The sequence below is a fragment of the Capra hircus genome, chromosome 7 (assembly GCF_001704415.2).
Source record: "Capra hircus breed San Clemente chromosome 7, ASM170441v1, whole genome shotgun sequence".
Lineage (NCBI taxonomy): Eukaryota > Metazoa > Chordata > Mammalia > Artiodactyla > Bovidae > Capra > Capra hircus.
Genome location: NC_030814.1, coordinates 12,479,249 through 12,498,813, shown reverse-complemented (window position 1 = coordinate 12,498,813; position 19,565 = coordinate 12,479,249). Strand labels below are relative to the sequence as shown.

At 41.2% G+C, this 19,565-nt stretch overlaps 1 protein-coding gene across 2 annotated transcripts in view; it reads right to left on the bottom strand.

Moving 5' to 3' along the window:
- Positions 1-19,005, bottom strand: part of CHD1 (chromodomain helicase DNA binding protein 1) — a 73,114-nt gene extending 54,109 nt beyond the window's left edge. For both annotated transcript variants that reach the window (XM_018050009.1, XM_018050010.1), the window contains exons 1-2: positions 18,607-19,005; positions 16,413-16,613 (exon numbers count right to left, since the gene is read on the bottom strand). In XM_018050009.1, coding sequence (XP_017905498.1) covers positions 16,413-16,465 — 53 coding nt within the window. In that variant the 5' untranslated portion in view covers positions 16,466-16,613; positions 18,607-19,005. The remainder of the gene's footprint in view (positions 1-16,412; positions 16,614-18,606) is intronic.

The following is a 19,565-nucleotide window of genomic DNA, read 5'->3' as shown; positions in this document are numbered from 1 at the left end:
AGATGAAACTAAATAAGATTGCTGTGCCAAAAAGCGAAATACTAAATACACACAGAACAAAAAAAACAGGATATAGGAGCCAACCTGAAGGGCTTCCACTGGCTAAATCTGATTTGGGCATCAAAACAAATAGTAAAAGATAATTACCTAGTAAATAAAAAAAGAATCCTCAAGTCCGTGCTGAGGACAGGTAGTCAGGGAGAAAGACAGATGGCAGGGGAGGGCTGATAGAATTCTGAATGCCAGCTGGTAATGTGGACAGGGCAGTAGTGCTGGAAAGTTACGATGTTGCAATTATCATAGCAAACACTGATTGGGCAAAAACCACAGAAGATGCTAAATGTTGGGGGAGGAGAGGAGGAGGCTTTGATGAGATATTTACACAGTTTCAAAGTATCTTCTTACAAATTGCTTATTAGATATATTAATGGATAAATCAGAAACTACAGAGGGGGGAAAAAAAGATACTACCCTGTCCTGGTGATCAACACTAGTATTATCAATAGCGACAGACAGACATCATGAGCCTCCAGATTTGATACCTTGTGAAAGATGCATTGCCACTCACACAGCCCTCCAGCCAGGGGATGCAAGTGTAGGGAGGCTCAGGGTAGGGGATCCAAGTGTAGGGAATGCGTAACTTAGATCAAATCATAAGTAAACAAGTAAAATCTAAATTGTGAAATATATTCTAGAAAATAACTAGCCTTATATGTAGCCTTCAAATTGCTTATGTCAAGAAAGACAAAGAACTGTTTCAGATTAAAGGAGATTAAAGAGACATAACAACCAAATCCAATTTTAGACAGAACCCTGTACTGAAAGATGATTGGGATGATTGACAAAACTGGAATACAGATTAATCATTAAAGTATATTAACATAAGTTTTCCTGGATTTAATTACTATATGGGGTTTATATAAGGGAATTCCTTGGCTCTTTTATATATATAAAAGAGCTGCAAAAGTCAAATGCATATGAAACAGGCAAGCAAGTAAACATTCAGTGGCATGGAAAATAAAAGTATCAAAAATTCAGTCAATAAAGTGGCTAAGCTGTACAGGTAAAAATATAAAAACTACCTAAAGCTTTTCCTTAACAGATATAAAAAGGTAAAAATACCAAGGAGGGGAGATTAAAAACCAACTGCCTACAACAGCTGCCTCAGAAACTGCTAACTGCCTAACTCAGCATATCTTCTTTTCCTTAGTAACAGAAATCTCAAGGTTAAGGTCCACCCAGTATAAAAAGTGTATAGCACAAGCTCCTTGCAGCAAAGTATGGCTATTAGCTAAAAGTTTCAACAAATGAGATATAAGCAGAAATGTTGGGTTGTACTTCCCAGAAGGCTACTCAAGCAGGCTGACTCAGCTAGAAGATGGTCCCTTTCCTTGGCCCTTTTTGGCCTCCAACATTTCCAGCTGTCTGACAGGAGGGAAAGTGCTCAAAATTCACATCTGCACAGATTCTTTTAGTATAAAAGCCAACATTCTTTTCCAATATTCCCAAGGTTGTGGAAAATCAGTGTTTTTAATGACTTGAGTGACCACAAAAAATTAGTACTCTGTTCAGTAAGACATTAAATCCATTTTTAAATTGTTTTTTCAAGTTAAATTTTTAGAAGCTTTATAGCACTATCATCTACGGTGTACTTACTCATGAGTTCCACATAACTCAAATGTTATGATTCTGTATCTATAGATTAGCTTTGAGAAATGTTTTTCAAACTAACAAACATCAAAATGAACATCCCTCTCTGACTTTACAATTAGGCATGCTTTGGTCCCATCTCAGAGGCTTTGGTCACACCTTAAGGGGTTTTAATGGCTCACCTTTGTTCTTGGGATAAAATGATTAAAATCTGACCTCTGCCTACCTTTCCAATTTATCTTAAACATCTCTCTGGTGGCTCAGAGGTTAAAGTGTCTGCCTGGAATGTGGGAGACCTGGGTTTGATCCCTGGGTTGGGAAGATCCCCTGGAGAAGGAAATGGCAACCCACTCCAGTACTCTTGCCTGGAGAATCCCATGGATGGAGGAGCCTAGTAGGCTACAGTCCATGGGGTCGTAAAGAGTCAGACAGGACTGAGCGATTTCACTTCACTTCACTTCATTCTGCAACCTAGGCTCACTAATTTCCTTCAGTCTTTGACTGTGCCACGCCTTCTCACCTCATAGGCCTGGTATAAAGCAGTTCTCCCTACCTGGGAAACTTGTTAATCCCCATCCCACCTTCGCCCCTAGTTCGAGACCTCTCCCCGCAGGACTGCATTAGACACCCAGCATGGTACCTGGCACTGAGAGCACGCTGAACATAAGCTAGTATGAGCACCGCGATTTATACTAACAACTGTATCCCTACCTTCTGGCACTCTACCTGACATGTACTCTGAAAATATATTCGTGAATTAATAAATGGTTGATACCACCTTCTCATTATTTCTTCTTCAAAAATAGCGTAAGTCTAAGTCTTCCATAGAAACTTTCTTGTTCTTACTTCTGATTTCTCTGTCTCTACTTTTCTCTTTTGGGTTTTTTCTTCCTCCAAATCATCTAATTAGAAGTGTTTGGGGGAAAATAATTTTAAGAAGCAGCTTTTTTTTAAGAATCAGATAATCTGAAAACACTCGGTCCACTTCCCACATGGTCACAATCGTCTATATCTAAGTAGCACTGGTTCCTTTTGATGAAGGATTTCACCTCCAATTCGGCCAGCTGCCTGCCCTAAACGAATGTCTTATACCTAGACAGCTTCACACATTTATGTTATCTGTTGGCCCTTTGGCTGTTTCTCATTTATGCTCCAATTAAGACAAAATTTTTAATACCTTTTTATAGCTTTCAAAATATTTTGGTACTGAAATCCATTTTATCCTCACAACAAGAACAAAATGTCCTTGAAGGCACACAGTGTTTATAGACCATCTTTAGAGGAGACAACCCTTCTAAGGACCCAGCAATAAGGAGACTTAATTCTGTAGTCAAATACTAAGTTCTGATCCCAACCCCAGCATTCTGTCTGGAGAGTCTGTATCCTTCCAAATATCCTGTGTTGCCACATTTGCTCAGAATTCACTGCTCTGAGTCCCCTTCTGTGCCTGGCACATCAAAGCTTTCTCTAAAGTTCAGCAGCACATATACTTTTCCCCTCTTTGCCCTGTATTATTTAGCATTTTCATGTGTCTGTGGGTAGAAGTGCTTTGAAGTGCAAGTCCATGTTAGCTCAGCCCCGCCTGTGCAGAATAGCAATACCTCCTTTTCTTTATATTCAACTTTATACTCTTATTAATCAGTCCTGTGAACTAAAGAAAACACTAACACCTATACTGGGTGCTTAAGAACGATGTATTCTCAAGTGAATAAACAAAGATTCTTTTGTGTTACGAAGAAAAATAAGCTTTTTTATCACAGATATTGGAAACTGGCCTGTAATGGAACATAACGGAAGAATGAGTAAAATAATGACCTAAGAAAGGGGCAGCAGTAGACAGCTGCTTTCCTATCACCAGATCACCAACAGAAGAAATAGCCCCGTTAAATCCTGGAAAAGATAGAAAAATCAAAAGTAAAGCTGGAACTTCCCTGGTGGTCCAGTGGTTAAGACTCAATGCCGTCAACGCAGGGGGCACGGGATCAACCCCTGGTCAGGGAACGAAGACCCCACGTGCTGCAGAATGACTAAGCCCACACCCCACTATCACTGGGCCTGCGTGCTCCAGAGCCCACGCGCCATGGTAAGAGGCCCTGTACCGCAAGGAAAGATCAAACAAATAAACGTTCATAACAAACAAAAACAGTAGCACTAAAGAAGAAGAAAAAAGACTGTATTTAAACATCCTATGTAAGTTAGACTACCTGTATCAAAGTCTTAGGATCAACGGTTTCAGTTTAAGAATGCATCCATTTATTTACGTCTTGTAATAGAGGATTGTGTGCCTGACATTTACAGTAATAATTTATGTATTAAATTACAATAAACAGAACTGTACTTACAATCAAAAAACTGTATTTACTATTCTAAAGAACAAGCATCCTGCACTAAATTTTCACTTTATGCCTTTCTGCCGCCCGCCCTAACTACTGCTTAACATCAAAAACATTCAAAAGGACATCTTTGAGAGAGTTTTTGAAAGAATTTTTTGACAGACATTTGTGAGGAAATTCAAGACTAACTTGACAGTATTCTGAAATTCGACTTATTTTCTTCTGGCCTCCTAGCCCTTCTGTCTCATTATATTTACATATGTACACCCGTATTTTTCTGCTGGGAAAAACAGGGCAGGAGGAGAAGGGGGCGACAGAGGATGAGATGGTTGGATGGCATCACTGACTCAATGGACATGAGTTTGAGCAAACTCAGGGAGATAGTGAAGGATACGGAGGCCTGGCGTGCCGCAGTTCATGGGGTAGCAAAGAATGAGACACTACTTAGCGACTGAACACTACCACCCATTAGATAAGCCTTAAGTTTCTACCACACAGAAATAATAAACATACTTAAGGATTACTGTGAAGATCTTTAAAAAATGTAAAGCATAATATCTGACCTATACTAGGAGCTCAATGCTGCTGCTGCTGCTAAGTCGCTTCAGTCGTGTGGGACTCTGTGCGACCCCACAGACGGCAGCCCACCAGGCTCCCTCGTCACTGGGATTCTCCAGGCAAGAACACTGGAGTGGGTTGCCATTTACTTCTCCAATGCATGAAAGTGAAACATGAAAGTGAAGTCATTCAGTCGTGTCTGACTCTTACTGATCCCATGGACTGCAGCCTACCAGGCTCCTCCGTCCATGGGATTTCCCAGGGAAGAGTACCTGAGTGGGCTGCCATTGCCTTCTCTAGGAGCTCAATATTAATAGCTATTTTAGAATTAAAAAAATGATTTTTTTTTTGGAGTTTAAGGTCAGAATCATTACTTCAAAATTTGTTTCAAGTATTTTCTAGATTGTCATAATTATAGGCATAAATATATAAACTGTCTATGAATGAAGCCTGTAGAAATATTAACATTTTCAAAACAAATAGTTTTTTTTTAACAACAACAAAAAAGGGGGAGACATGGTCATTACTAACTGGTGCTATGTACCAAACACTGGGTTCTTGTCTCATCCTTTCCTTTTCAAATAACAAAGCTGAGGTTCAGAGAAGGCTAACTGAAGAAACAAATACTAATATTATGAAGAATTGAAAGAAAATTCAGAAAAATGAGAGCCACTAAATTCTTAGGATGATACAAATTGTTTTAAAATAAAAATCCTTTGTGTGCCATATGTATGCTGTCTGCTTGCCCCTCTCACTTACCTAGCATCCACTGTGCTTGCCTTTTGGTATTACATAACTGGCACTGCAGTGTAAAACAGCACATGTCCACCCAGCGAAAGATTTCCCATTATGTCTTTCAGCTAGGTGTGGCCATGTGAACAGGTTCTGGCCAAGGGATTACAGCTCGAAGTGATGTGAAATTTCTACACCTTAGCCTTAAGCATTAACTGGCTTGCTTTATATCCTCCCCACTCCCATCTATCTTCTTGCTGGCAATCATTGGGTCAAGATAAGCTGTATGTTACATATTAACGAAGCTGTCCCACTAGCCAGAGCACCTGAATAATGTCAAGGGGTAGAGCTTAGTCACTTGATAATAGTTTAATTATTGAAAAAAAAAGTAACTCTTTTTGAGACCCTGGGCTCTGAAGATTCTAGTAGATATCAGTTTAATTGGTTCTGATTTGCTATAATGATGTTTTTGCAAAAAACTTTTTTGAAATAAGATCTGTACACAGATAATTTGAATTCATTTGTTCATCTCTTCAACTAACAAGTATTGAGCAAGAGTTTCTAGTAAGGACGAAATGCCATGGGAAAAGTAAAACTTGAGAATCAGAGATATAAGGACAAAGTTAGAGTAGGGGCGCAAGAGAAGGATGTTATCAGTTCCTGATTGGGGAACTGGAGGTAGGGCAAATGAGACTAGGGGCAAGGCTTCAGGGAGGGAGCAACTTTAGAGCTGGCTATTGATGTAGTCTCACCCTTTCCCCTTAGAAAACACTTCCTCTCTGAAGCAACCGATAAAATTTCTCACTCTTTAAGATTACTCAAAAATATCCTATCCTTCATGTAACCCTCTCCAATATCTCCAGGGATAGGTCATTGCTCCAGCCCATGTGTTCACAATATTTTGCTCATATGTTACTAATAATTCCTTCACAATATCACAATTATGCTTATACGTGTATCTCTCTTCTAACTACATCCTGGAATTCATTAAGTTGGGGCCTGTAGTTTTTTTATAGACCACTATCCACTTCAACAGGCCTAGAGAAACAATATGGAAATTAGCAGATACTGAGTACTTAAAAAATTCTTTTTTAAAAAAATTAGAGGTCAAAGGCTTTCAAACTTTTGGGGGCATGACTTACATAATATATTTTATATAATGATGCAGTGCACACATGTAGCATAACAAATGTTTGATGAAATAATATCCTAAAAAAGAACACTATTAGCTTACATTATTCTTTCATTTAAAAATCCAATTATGATACTCTAATGTGTTTCAACTCACTATTTATAATATATTAGCCTAGAATAAGTCACTTAAAAATGAGAAGGGTTCACCTAGATGCTAAGATCAGACCACCTTTAAATACTATAAAATTACATTGTATTAAAATGTTATCCTCCATATCCTTTATGACAGGCCATAAAATAATTATCAAAATTTGAGAAAATCTATGACGCATTCATCCCCATGGGTCTGAAAACCAGTTAACGCCTTTATTAGGGACTAAAGGACAAACACAACAGCTCCTTTTAGCATTCTACATTACCAACCCCCAAAAAATTCTATCAGAAAGTAAACTCAAAGTACAGTATTATTCTTAAAGTCTCTAACTGAATAAATGAGGATAAAACTGCCAGAAATAGATGCTAAGAAAGATAACATTTAGCAAGACTAATTTCAAAGATGACCAAGTTTAGTTATGCTAAATCTGAGATAAAGACAGTAAACTCAAAAAGTTTCTCTAGTAAGCATTCAGAAATCAGAGAAATAAGACTATGTATACACAGATGTCAAGGTTACTAAACAATAGTTTCACAAAACACATATGAAATGTGTTATAATATTAATGATATGATAAAACCCTATTATTTATAATTATAACCAGTAGACAAAACTTAATGATATTTATTGGAGAAGGAAATGGCAACACATTCCAGTATTCTTTCTTGGGAAATCCCAGCAACAGAGGAGCCTGGTGGGCTACAGTCCATGGGAGTCACAAAGAGTCAAAGAACGACTGAGCACACACAGAGCACAGAAACAAGAACCATCTTCTCTGCGGGAATTTAGACTAATCCCACTGTTTTTCATCAGCCCCATTTCTTTACATAAAAGTTCTTCAGCATAATGTATTGCCTTGTAACACTGTATTTCCTGGGTATAAAAAATTACTCTTTGCTTTCTGCCAGAGTGTCAAAACATCTTTACCACCATAAAAGTCACATTACAAAGACTTTTAACATGCATAAAATTTAAGTCTACCAGGGTTTTAAATGAGAACTCAAAAACAAACAAAACCCACAAAACTTCATTCTGATATTGGGCTTGATGATATACAAATTAACCATTTGTTTTATGATCAAACTTCCCTGTCTCCTACCTTTGAAGAGCTGCAAACTCTCCTTGTATTTACCATACCCAACTCAAACGTTCTGTCTCTTTCTCAACTTTAAGCTTTGGGAAAAAAATCTCAAATTTTAGCATCTTTTGGTATCCATCACATAGTTGCTCAATAATCCAAACTAAATAACTATCTGAGTAGAGAAATGTATTTCTAAAAGCAGTAACAGGAGAGATGTGAAATAGCTAATGAGAATGGTTTTCATTAAGGAAAGAGCTCTCCACCGCATTTGTGCTTTATGCCACAGCTCTGGCACTGTCAACAGTGGATCCCATAAACCAGTACTGCTTAGCCAGAACTATGTGTCTCTGCATTTTAACCTCAATCACCGAGATCTCAACCTATCCAAAGCAAAAAAACTTTCAAATTCAGTTAAACATTTATTTAAAGTTGGCTTCCAAGCAGTCACCTCATATCACAATGATAGATAATGTATTCGTAATTATAAACAGCTATTTTCTAAGTCATTAAAACGTAAGAACTTAACTCTGCTACAAGAGATATCTAGAGTCTCTCTGAAACCAGTAGGTCTAACCAGTTCATCCACCTGGAAAATATAGTCCCTCCTCGTGAATGTCTCTTAATACATGTAGTGTTTATTCAACTAGGCTTCCTTTTATCCTCCTTCCACTCGGGACTAAACTATACAAAAAATTCAGTGTGGCAATAAACAAACCTCAGGGTAAAGAACTGAAAGCTAAGATATCCAACACATTCTCTATTCTAGGGAACTTGCACTTCTTTATTGGGGGGACCCTGATCCTTGTGAAAACCTTCCTCTTCACCTTACTTAATAGACACCATTTGTTCTTCTTTCCTTTTCAAATCACAGTATTTCTTGTCACTGTTAAGATTACAGAAGTTTCAAAACTCCATAAAAACTTCCCATACAGCCCATCTCCTCACTCCAGTAATTTGCCCAATTTCTTTTTCTTTTACCTCACTTGCATGCCTATACCACACCATGAGTCTGAGTCTTGATTGTGTATTTAAACGTGGCTACTGGGCTTCCCTGGTGGCTCAGCTGGTAAAGAATCCACCTGCAATGCAGGAGACCTGGGTTCGATCCCTGGGTTGAGGAAATCCCCTGGAGAAGAGAAAGGCTGCCCACTCCAGTATTCTGGCCTGGAGAATTCCATGGACTGCACAGTCCATGCATAGGGTCACCAAGAGTGGCCACGACTGAGTGACTTTCACTTCACTTCACTTCATTCCATTGTTACTTAATGGAATAAAATAATCTTTCAACTTAATTTATAATTTCAAAACATGGCAAGATACTAAATGACTCTAGACAGTTTCATATCTTTGCGCATAAATTTGATATGCCCATACATCTCCTTGGGAATTTAATCGAAATTTCTGATTCAGTAGACCTCAGACACACAGGGCAACTTTTAGGGTGAAGGTATCATTCTGTACAGTACTGGGGTGGAGGATAAATGATTCTGTGCATTTGTCAAAACCCATAAAACTATACATCAGAGAGTAAATATAACACATACAAGTTTAAAACAGAAACCCATGTAATTGAGAATGAAATGTAAACTGATAACTCTAACTTTATTACAAATTTATGACATAACCACACTGAAGGGGATGAAAGTGAAGGTTGCACAGTTGTGTCGGACTCTGTGACCCCATGGACTATACAGTCCACAGAATTCTTCAGGCCAGAATCCTGGAGTGAGTAGCCTTTCCCTTCTCCAGGGGATCTTCCCAACCCAGGGATCGAATCCAGGTCTCCTGCATTGCAACTGAATTCTTTACCAGCTGAGCCACATGGAAAGCCCACTGAAGGGGATAAACAAGAACAAAGCTAACTTGAATAATAAGTTTGGAAAACAGTGCTCTGACTTGAAACCGTAAGGCTACATACAATAGGAACCGTACACAAGATATTGCATTTTGCCTGATAAATTTGCTTCTTCTGGGGTATGGCCTAAAAACACTATTCAGTACTTCATTCGTATACTAAGATTGGAGTGTATGCATAGTGGATGGTAGACAGTGGGAGCAAGGTTTTGACTACAGATGGAAGTTACAAAGGTACAAGGAAAGGAGGGTTAGGATGACTCCTGTGTAAAGGATCAGAGTTGGAGACAACAGTCCTAATTCATGTTTATCTTACTATGCACACAGATGGACAGATATAGAAGCAACTATAAACACACATGGTTTAACATACATAAACATACATGGATTGATATAACCTAGCTCTGTCTGCTCTGTCTACTGAGAGGGCCTAAAAGCAGTGACACCTGAGAAGCAACTCAGCACCCAAATCGTGGTTTCTAAGATCCTCTTCTCCAATAAAAAGGAATCAGGGCTCTTTGGGGAAATGGCTGATTCTAGGATAAAAGAATGGGAGGGTATAAAATGAATACAGAAGACAACTTGAAAGCATATCCAAAAGGCAAGGCTAAAATAATTTGAGCAGTAAGATACTTACTGGATTATAATTCAAAGTATAAAATATACATGTCCATGGTTAGATAAGTGGATAACGGAATTAATGAGAGAGAAATTACTTCTTTATAGAAGAATTCCATTTAATATTAGGCAGATAGTAGATACTCCCTCCTTGGTGGCTTAAAGAATCTGCCTGCAACGTCGGAGACCTGGGTTAGATCCCTGGGTTGGGAAGATCCCATGATGAGGGCATGGCAACCCACCGCAGTATTCCTGCCAGGAGAATCCCAGGGACACAGGAGCCTGGTAAGCTACTCCTATGGGGTCACACAGAGTCAGACGCAACTAAGCACAGCAGACACTCCCTTCCAGGAGGAGGCAGAACTTCATTCTTACCCACCCAACCAATCACCACATCCCTTGAGAGTGGGCTAGACATAGTGACTTACTTCCAGAGAATATAGAATGGAAAGGGAAAAACAGTAACTTTATAGTGAAGAAACCTGGCAAACACTATCTTGGCCAAGTGATATCATCAGTAATAATAAGTGGATATTATGCTCCCCATGTAATGTGACAAGCAGAGCATCTCATCTCCACTGACACTCTCTCTAAAAGCTGGTAACTGATAACCCTATTTTAACCTTTTAACCTAACAACAAAATCAGAGAAATTCAAATTGGGGGACATTCTACAGGATACCTGGCCAGTAGTTCTCAAGACTGATAGAAAAAATTAAGGACAGACTTAGAAACCTTCACAGATGAGAGAACATTGGGGAAAGTTAACAACTAAATGCAACATGGTATCCTGGACTGAATCCTGGAATAAAAAGAAGGCATTAATCGAAAAACCAATAAAATCCAACTAAAGTCCGGAATTCAGTTAATAGTTGCTGGGTTTTGTTTTGTTTTTAAGACTTTAAAGTGAAGGATGAGGCAGGATAGACTCATGTGACACACTGTGTACATGCACCATGGCTCAGTCAGAGTACAGCTCAACAGTTATCAGCTGCCATTATTGTTGCTTCTAGAGAAATGAAATGTACCCTGCTTCTTGCTTGCATGGCTTATAACACAGCTATCTGGGGGTTCTGAGAAAACAAGAAGCATGTGTAATAACATCAACACTAACAAGTAACAAGGTGGTAAATGACTCCATGCAAACAGCTTCATATATAATACATACCAACTTAATATAAATACAAATCACCAGGGAATCTTGTTAAAAAGAAATTCTGATTCAGTAGGTCTGGGATGGGGCCCAAGGTTGAACATTAAAAACAAGCTCCCAGGTGATGTCAATGCTGCTAGACCAAGAACCACAACTGGAACTGGAACTTTTCTACTTCTGTAATGTTTTAAAATTTTTCATAAAAAATGTAAAAAAAGTTTTCTCCAACAATTATTTATATCGTCACCACAAATACTCATATTTTTCAACAGAGAACTGTACCAACTATAACCCACAAGTCACCAATATCTTAAACAAGCAATGACTTAAGGAGCATAAAAAAGGGACAACTACACATCAGTATTTGCTCCTACATTATCTCACACCAATGAGAATAAAAGTAACATCACTGAAAATCAAATCACATACAATTCTCTTATCTTTGCCAATTAAAAATTAGTCTAAATACATTAAAGAAATATAGATTAACCACAACCTTAGAAGTTCTGTCAATTCTGTTTGAGGAGAGAGAAACACGTTACCAAAGCTCCTAACAGTTTGAATTTTCAAAGCCTACGAAATGACCTGAGGTGATCTGAGATTCAACAGCATGTATTAACAACTAATGCTACATGGTACCCTAGATTTCCCTCATACCAGACACATGAGGGGGAAAAAAAACTAATAGGAAAAGATGGAGAAAAAAATATACATACCGAATCAAGAAATAGGGATTAGCAAAAAAAGAGAGAGAGAGACATAAAACAGTCATACTTTCCTATAATTAATGTTGTTGTTTAGTGCTAAGTCATGTCCAATTCTTTTGTGACTCAATGGACTGCAGCCCGGCCAGGCTCCTCTGTCCATGCGATTTCCCAGGCAAGAGATCTGGAGTGGGTTGCCACTTCCTTCTCCAGGGGATCTTCCTGACCCAAGGACTGAACCAGTGTCTCCTGCATTGGCAGGTGGATTCTTTACCACCGAGCCACTAGAGAAGCCCGATTAATGACATCATAGTTAATGTCAAAAACCAGTTTAACGCAACGATTGAAAACCATTCTGAGTTTGTGATTGCACGTTTTCCTGTCTTCCTTAAAATGCTTCTTTGCACAAACTTTTGAAATTTAAGAATAAACTGATCCTTTTAAAACACACTGAGATAACTTCAAAGTAAGCTTAGGAAACACCATTTTATTGCCTTTAAAAATTATTCAAATTCATTTACGAAAACTTATTTTAATGGCAAGAAATCTTTCTGTGTATACATAAAAGCAATGCTTACAAAAATGGCATCCCATAGGTGTCTTTATTAAGACACTAACAGATACTTGGTGAGATAGGTGGCCTTGTGTTCAAATTAACTTTGACTTGGTGTTCTTTAAATTTAACAGGTCATTTAGACTAACCTGTCTTTTTTCTCAAAGCCTCTAAAAAGTCTTTGAGAGACTCTGAATTTCTAAAACTGAGATTTTCACTTAAAATATTTCCATTGATCATATTTCCTACTGAGGAAACACTTTTAAAAGTTGAGATCCAAAGATTCTTGAAGCATAAAACAATGAAAATATTTTGAATAAGCCAAGGAAATTTAACTGTAACAGAGTTCCTCTAATGTAAAGTGTACACACATATACATTTAAAACATATTTATTAAGTTTATTAAGTCAAACACTGTGAATGCTATAAAAAGGTATACTATATCAAGGAAAAGAATTCTTGGAGTTCCCTGATGGTCCAATGGTTAAGAATCCACCTGCAAATACAGGGCACGCGGGTTCCATCCCTGGTCAGGGAAGATTCCAAGTGCTGAGGGGCAACTAAACCTGTGCACCACAGCTACCGAGCCCACGCGCCACAGCTGCTGAAGCCTGCACGTCCTGGAGCCCATACTCCACAACAAGAGATGCCAACACAACGAGAAGCCTGCACACAGCATGAGAGTAGCCTCCACTCACCACAACTAGAGAAGGCCTGCACACAGCAGCAAAGACCCAGTGCAGCCGAAAATAACAAATACAATTAAAAAAAAAAAAGAATTATTTTAGAATCAGGTCATCAGCTCTGGATCAATTCTAAGTAGTTAAGACCATTATAACATATCACCAATTTTACATGAGCATACTATATAAAGTAATTAAAATGAATCCTCAAATTTACATGAACAGCTTTACATTATTGAAAACCTAATCTGTAGGCAAGCAGAGAAATTCTTCTGAGTATTAAACATTTATCAATCATCCAAAAATCAGCAAAATGTAACTATATATTTCTAGTCTTTACCCACAAATCTACCTGTGGAGCAAATCACCATTATAGATAACCTTAAGATAAAAATGTCTAACAAGGATTTGAAAAATTTCATTCCAAATAACAACAAATCCACACAGCTGAGAACTGATGCTTTGAAATCTTTCAATAGTTATCTTCAGAAAGCTTAACTTCAGTTATACAACAAACTTTGCCCTAACTTGAAACTGAGGTGCAGGTGCATCCTGACCCACATTTCTTCGTAAATAAGTTTCAAAACTGTCAGTTATAACATAGCCAAACAGACATTCTCCTGTGTATTCTTCCTTTCTGTCAATGGTTACAGAAAGGTTTTCACATGAAAAGAGGCAAACACTTCTGAGTAGAAAGTTAATTATACCAACTAAAAATGCCAAACAACTTCTTGCTTAATTCTACTTCATTTCATAAATTTCCACAAAGGAAAAGAGGAACTCTGAAGCAAAAATACATGTGAAAACTTCCAGCCAATAACAATCAAATTGTATAACATATATTGACTTTAAAAGCAAAAATATTTTTCCCTTCATCACTTTATATTAATATTCACAGTTACGGTACTTTTGTTTTTTGCAAGAAACTCCCTGTATCTATAAAGTTCACCTCATCACTCTTAACTAGGCACAATCTCCCTCCTCTGTACTGCCTTGTTATGAAAACTTTTGGTGTGGGGGCGCTGAGGCTTAGTAGCAACAGTAAAGCAAAGCAAAGTGACATTAACAGCACTAAGGAGGAAAATGAAAGGAAAACAGGCAGGCCTCCCTTCTGCTGAGAAACACCAAGGCAGTTAGCTGCAACAACTAGATAACTTGACAGCCACAATTCTCAGAAGCACATAAAACTTATATGGTAGAAATAATGACTCGGGATAATTAGAGAATATACTTTGCGATTATTTAAAATGAGTATGCACTGCAAAAATTCCTTAAAGTAAATTTGACTTTACAGGGTTTAACTTTTTTCATCTCTACAACATCAAATTTTATTTACTACTCCCCCTTTGCTTTACATGCAGCAGCAAAATACACAGAAGAGGCAAGCGTTCAGTATGCGTTAAGTATGTGATCTCTCTACATACTCAACTAGAAAATTTACTCTCAAGAGTCTTATTTCCTAGTTCATGGGTAGTTAGGCTCCTGTGTTTCCTCTAGATACTTCTACCTATTAACCATTTCATTGTTCACTAATGAATAAGAGAATGTGGACAATGTGACTCTCCTATTCACTTACTACAGTGAATTCACCTGTAGAGATTTGAATCAAAGCTGAAATTCAAAGGTTTTCTGCTTTAACCCCTCAACTCTGGTGCTTCCAGTTACACTACATTGTTAAATACTTTGTATATTAAGTAGCAGAATGATACTTCAAAATGTTGAAGTATTCCATTCAACTCTCCTTATTTTGCAGTTCAGAAATCATTCAGAGAACTTAAGTTAGCACAGAGACTGTCAACTCAGGGTGTGTTAACTCCTAAGACCAATACTTGTCCTACTAAATAATTCTGCTTTCCATAACTGCTTTTTTTTTTTTCTATGATGTTCCTGTTATTCAAACAATCTGCCTGTTCAGATTGTGATAAAGTACACCCAGCATAACCAGAAAACCCCAAGCCTCAGGTCAAATACATATACCACTGCTTTATTTTCTATCCAACATTTTTCTGAAGCCCTCTTAACTGCCAAGGCTTTCCTGTTCCTTGTCCTTCACATTTCTCCATTAATTAATGTTTCAGTTATGCACTATTCTATGTTATAAAAAAGTTATGCTAATACAGAGTGCTCTTTATATCAGGAAGTATTTTTAAGACCTTTGAATACAGCATCTCACTTAATCGTCAACTTTAAATAAGATAAATAATACTATAATGCCTATTAAGTACAAAACCCAAAGCTTCAGAGAGGTTAAAAAATCTGTCGTAATTCACAAAGCTAATAAGTACAACTGGGTAAATAATCAGGCAGTCTGACCCCAATGTCCATATTCTTGATCTCCCTATATGATAAGTCTATATAACTACATGGATTGCATTATAAACATAGCCAGTAACTTAAAATTTGGGCACTACAGAAGAATTTTAAAGACTTTTGCATTTGAAGAGGTTTCTTACACATTAAAATAGCTTAAGGTAGCTTACTCTGATAAATCCTCTCTTCTTTGCAAAGACATGGCCCAAATAAGAATTCTTAACTCATTCATTCATAATCAAAACTCAAGTTTGAAAAAATAATGGGGGGGGGGGGAGGGCTCCAGCAACACTTGAACAAATATACAGGTCAGAAATGTTCAAAACAACCTTTGCAGTGATAGGAATGTCTTCTATTCTGATCTCTCCATCTCAGTAGCCACTAGCCACGTGTGACTATTTGGCACTTGAAGTGTGTTTAATGTGACTGAGTACTGAATTTTGAAACATTTTGTAATTTTTAAATTTAAATAGCCACATATGGGTACTGACTATTACATTGGACAGCACACATATAGAAGACAAAAAGCCAGAAAAAAATAAGTAAAGAAATTCTTATTGCTTTTATTTGGAAAGCGCAGATAATAGTCAAATCAATTTAAATGTCTTCTTTTACTTGCTCTAGTTTCAGTTATTAAACCAAATAATATAAACCTTCAAAGAAATTTAAGTATCCCAGTCTTTCTACACCTAAATTTTCCTTTGTGTATCTCAATGGAAAAAAGTTAAAATCTGTATTTTCAACAAAGCATCATTTATTAGAAACTTTTTTACTGTGTGGAAAGTTAAGAGTGAATCTGATCTGAAAACTCTGCCACCTATTAGAAAAGCTAAAAATTACAGTCACATAAATTTTAAATTGTTGTCATAATAAATACTTGGTAATAACATGCTTACCTTGATTCTCCACTACTGTTTCTAACACTTTCTTCATCACTGTGTCCATTCATTGTAAATATCAAGAAGTTTTAAAATAAAATATAAATCTTCCCAGTTTAAAAGATGAGTATAAATACTGACTCCTCTTTGAATATTAAAAATTCACAGATGAATTTTCTTCAACATTCACAGGTTTCCTTAGGACCCTTTTTGACTCACCTAAGGAAAAAAAAAAAAATCAGTGAGAAGAAAATTGCCTGTAGAGAAAAACACTGAAGAAGTCTATTTAGAATTTATACTAATATACTGAGGCCAATTAGATTGGATGTGACAAGGAAGGGGTAGGGATCTTTTTCTCAAACTACCTAGGCTTCTGTTAACTACATTCTTGACTACTTAATAGAATTGAGCACACCACTGCTTGTTTTTGACAGAAGAAATGAAAATGCTTGGGGAGTGACAGAACTTTCAGCCCAACTGCAACTGTGTGTGTACAGTATACACCACACATTATGGCCAAACTAAAGCAGAGTGGTAGTAGGTAACATCTACCCAAGTTCCAAAAACAGAAAAACGGAGTCTTGATAGATACTTGGTCAAACAAAAAAAGGAGTGGCGGGGGGGGGGGGGGGGGGGGGCGGTTACTGTATCCAGTTCGGACGTGCAGAGATTCTACTGGAGGGGAAAAAATGGTATAGGATAAACACTATGATTTTTTTTTTTTTTTTAAAGTAAAAGGGTACGGGGCAGAAATCGCAGACTAAAGAGCCAACATTTCCACCTTTCAAAATACCAGCACAACACTGGAGAGTCACCTACAAGCCAACCACGAATAAACAAAGGAGATCTCCGGCAGGGGAGGGAGAGGAAGAAGCGGGGGGGAAGGAGACGTCAGATCCTTCCCCAGCCAGAAAGTACCGACCGAGACGGGCGACTGCGAGCAGAGCTGTCCCTCCGACATCAGCACACAGAACTGACTCCTACGATTATTTCCATTCCGCAAGAAAAAAAAAAAAAAAGAAGGGGAAATAGGCTGCTGCCAACTCGATCACCGCAAACTCTGCATTGAGATCTCGGTTTTTTTTCATTCCCCAGGGACTACAGTCCCGTCGACTTGGCAGCAAACTGTTAACCACCCCTCCCAAAAAAAAAATTATTTCACGCAACACTCGTTCCTCACGTTAAAGATGAAGGCCACCGGGCCAGAGAGCTTCCCTATTAAAACGATCAGGTCTTTAAAAAAAAAAAAAAAAAATCTGGGCACTCTAGCAAACTGCCTCTCTTTCCCAAAAGTCTCTCTTCGCTGAGGAAAAACAAAAGTTCACTTTTCCTTTTTTCCTTTTCACCTTTCACGTTTGCCCCCCTCAAAATGGCTTTTCTCTAGTACTTTCTAACTTCCTTTTTCCTCCTCGTCTTCCTTTTTGCGCGGTCGAGTCCTCACGCCGAGACCCTGCACGCTCCCTGAGGCTCCCGGGCGCCCGCGGCCCCCGCCGGCCCTCCACACCGCGCGACGCCGCCGCTTCCCCTCAGCCCGTCGCCCTCGCCGCGGCGCCCGTCCTCCGCCCCGGCCTCTCCACGGCCGCTTTCCTCCGGCTAAGTTTTCCAAGCGGCACTCGAGCGGAGCCTGGAAACCTCCCTCCCTGCGCTGTCCGCCGCCGCTCGGCTCCCTTCAGCCTGCGCCACCCCCGACCCCGGGGCGCACCCCCCAAACCCCTCACCCCTCATGCTGGTCCCGGGGTCTCCCCCTTCCCGCCTCAAACTTCCCACACGCCCGGCCCGCGTCCTGCCGGGCGCGCTCGGGCCGGGTCCCCTCCCCCCGCCGGGCCCGCTCCCCACGTGCCGGGAAGGAGCCCCGGGGGTGGCGGCCGGACCCACGCCCCGGCCGGCCGCGCCACTCACGCCTCGCGGCCCGGCCGGCCCCGCGCCGACGGAGGCCGGGGCTCGACCGCCAGCCGCACGTCCGCCCGCCCGGCCGGCCCGGAGGATGCGCGCTCGGCGGCGCCGGCCTGCGCTCGCCGCTCACACGCCCCCCTCCGCGCCCGGCCCGCTCCGCCGGCCCTCGCGGGCGCCCCCCGGGCCTGTGCCCACGGCGTCCCGGCCCGCTGGGCCGCCGCCGCCCGGGCACCCTCCCCCCCGCCTCGGCCCTCGGCCGGGCCAGCTCCCGTCCCTCCCTCCCTGCCACATCCCGACCCGCCCGCCGCCCCTTTCTTACCGGCAGGGCGTGCAGGCTTGGCGCGGCGGAAGGAGCCGACTGGAGAGGCGGCCTCCCCGGCGCCCGGGCCCCGCGGTCGGCGTCCTCGGGGCTCCGGGGCGTGTGTGGGCTGTTGGGGGGGTGGTGCGGCGGTAAAGCAGCAGTCCGCGAGGAGGGAAGAGGGGGAAGGGGAAGGACGCGGAGGGGAAGGGAAAGCCCCGGCGGCCGGCTCCGACGTGCCGCGATCCCCCTGCAGAGCGGCTCCAACAATCAATTCATTATCGAAGCACCAAACAACTGCGAGGGCCAGCGAAAGCGACAAGTAAGCAGCGACCGTCTTCCCCGCGGCCACGCGCGCGCGCCCACTCTTGCCGCTTATCGGCTCCCGGCCGCCGCCATGACGCCGAGAGAGCGAGCGCAACCGTCTCCGTCGTAGCCGCCGCCGCCGCCGCCACCGAGGTCGCCGTCGCCTCCGCCTCCCCGCGACGTAAGCGATTCTGCTCACTCCCCTTCCCCACCGGGCGCGAGGCGGGAGGGCGGGCGGGCACGCGCACGCCGAACTCAACCGGCTGGCTGGCTGGCGCGTGCGCGCGCGCGGAGGTAGGCGGGGCTACGTCCTGGAGCCGTGGTTGGGGAGCGGGGAGGGGAGCTTAAGCAGAAGCCGATTGGTTCTGTAACTGGGGCGGAGAGCGGAGGGCGCGCGCGCGCGCCGTGCTGGGAGCGCGCACGCCGGCCGCGCAGAGGCTGCCGGACTCTGGCGACCGCGATGGGCTGCTGATCTCGGGCTTGGGGCTGCCTACCTCAGCGGTCCCGGAGTTGAAGTCCGGGAAGTGGGAGCTGCAGGCTCGCTCCCCGCGGGTATGGACACTCCGGTCACTCCGGACGGTTGCGTGAGGACGTCTGGAAACAAGAGGCCGAGAAAGAACTAGGGAAGCGTGGTGGGGATGAGGGGGGAAGGTGGGCAGATGCTGAAGACGGAG